Here is a 1973-nt window from a genome sequence, read left to right as displayed (position 1 = left end):
ACCACTCAGAATGGTCCCTCTTCATTTCATAGACATCGAACTGAATTTGTGGACCAAATGTCTCAATAAAATTTAGATGGCCACAAGACTCCCCAATATAGTAGTTGCTTCTTCCCTCCCAGCCATCTGGGATAGGCGGCATTGGCAATGTTTCCAGTCTTTCCTCATCAATGACGAAATATAAAGACTCAAAGGTCCCATTACCAATCCAGTGCATCGAACCATTCCAATACACTCCTTTTTCGAAATTGGCATTAGCTGTGAACGGCTGGCTGGATTCTTTCCAAGGACCAGTTTCAGATGAATAAACTTCAATCTGATATTCTCTCTCTTCTTGATCTAATTCTAAATGTTGAACACAAACAACTTTGTAGTGGGAGACTTGGGAGGATCAAAAGCTAAGTTTATACCACATATTTTCTTTCTGATCCCGGTTCCTTGATCTGGTTTTGGAAGTGTAGTGAAGCGTTTTGTTGTGGGATTGTAGACATAGTACTTGAGATTATGGTTACGAGCTCGTAAGCTACTACAAAGTAAGAGTCCATTGCAAGACCGCAAGATACTAATGCGAGAAGGGTCTTTAGTAAACTTGAGCTTTCTAAAAGGTGGATTGGTTGGATTTTGGACCGAGAAGGGGACATATTCAAACAAGGGGCTAATGCGGAAGTTAGGGAAGGGCAATAAAAGGCCTAAGGCAGGATTGGGGTTCGGATTACGTAGATGGCAGAATTTCGGATTTGTGATCAAATAGTGCCAGTGTTTGGATACTAACTTGAAGCGAATGAGTGATTTTATGGGGAGACGCAACAAGATTTCAGTTAAGAGATCATCAATTGATACAACACCTTGGGCCGACGTTGCCTGCTCGGCTGTTCTGATGAGTTTGATTTTGATTTTCATCTTAGTATTTTCTGTTGTTGAGTGTGGTTTGCTGGTATAATATAGCAGCATTTCAATGCAAAGATTGCTATGAAAGCTAACGATTTGCTGACTAGTTCATGAGAATTGCAGGACAAGTTTTTTTTGGCTCAAAACATGGTCGATGAGGCTTATATTATTTTCTTTGTCGGTATTTTATTCAATTATTTTCATTGTTCTTTTGGAAATTAATTGTCCATGGTTCATTTACAAGATAAAGAGATTATTCTATCCTTTGAATTGTGATACACGACAGCCCACCAAATGGTGGCTTGATATAACAAAAAAATCTGTATGCAAATAGGCTAATTAAGCCCTTGTTTTCACTGTTTAAAATCGTTCAAACTTACTTTTTATCCGCATGTTTTGTAGGTTTCATCAGTACTACCCACTTATCCATCACTCTTGTCTATCTATTTTTTTTTTTTTTAATTTAAACCGATATAAATGACTATCAAACATATTTTAATGAATGTTGTCCTATGTAACATGTCACTCGTTGTTACAGAGCAAGTGCTAATCTAAATTCGGAAATTAATGATGAATGTAACATAAATAGACATAGAAGCATAGGAATTTATAATATAGGGAACTAGGTCTATCTGAGCTTGTGAACACTGTGAGCAACTCTTTGTAGATAATGGAGTTACATAATGATTTTTGGACCATTGCAAACGTAGCAGCCGATTCTTTTGCCTTTCTATCTCACAATGGGATCCATGTGCTGGAAAAAATTAAAAATAAAAATAAAAAATAAAATCTAAAATTGCATTCTTGTATTCTCCTCAAGATAAGGAGGCTATTGCATTACAGGAGGAAATGGTTTGACTATGGATTGGTAATAGCAGAGGCCGAATGTGATGCGTTGAAGGTTGTTCAGGAGGTTCAAACAAATAGTCCATTGTTTGATATTGCTTTAGTTATTCATATATTGTAGCACTGCTTGTCGTGTGACACAAATCTCCTCAAGACTCCCTGAGTATCAGAATGGTCTTTTCTTTATAGGAAAAACAAACAAAGAGACACATAGATCTTTTCATCATTCCACTTTAACT

At 36.9% G+C, this 1973-nt stretch overlaps 1 protein-coding gene across 1 annotated transcript; it reads right to left on the bottom strand.

Moving 5' to 3' along the window:
• Nucleotides 1–314: 314 nt before the first annotated feature.
• LOC111391886 (F-box protein At5g07610-like) lies at nt 315–1318 on the bottom strand. The gene is made up of 2 exons (XM_023017165.1): nt 1269–1318; nt 315–991 (listed from the first exon to the last, which is right to left on the bottom strand). The coding sequence occupies exons 1-2, from the start codon at nt 1316–1318 to the stop codon at nt 346–348; spliced, it is 696 nt and encodes a 231-aa protein (XP_022872933.1). The 3' UTR covers nt 315–345.
• Between the last annotated feature and the right edge of the window lie 655 nt (nt 1319–1973).

Source organism: Olea europaea, unplaced genomic scaffold (assembly GCF_002742605.1).
Source record: "Olea europaea var. sylvestris unplaced genomic scaffold, O_europaea_v1 scaffold855, whole genome shotgun sequence".
NCBI classification, from domain to species: Eukaryota; Viridiplantae; Streptophyta; class Magnoliopsida; order Lamiales; family Oleaceae; genus Olea; species Olea europaea.
This window is presented reverse-complemented; position numbering and strand designations above follow the sequence as displayed.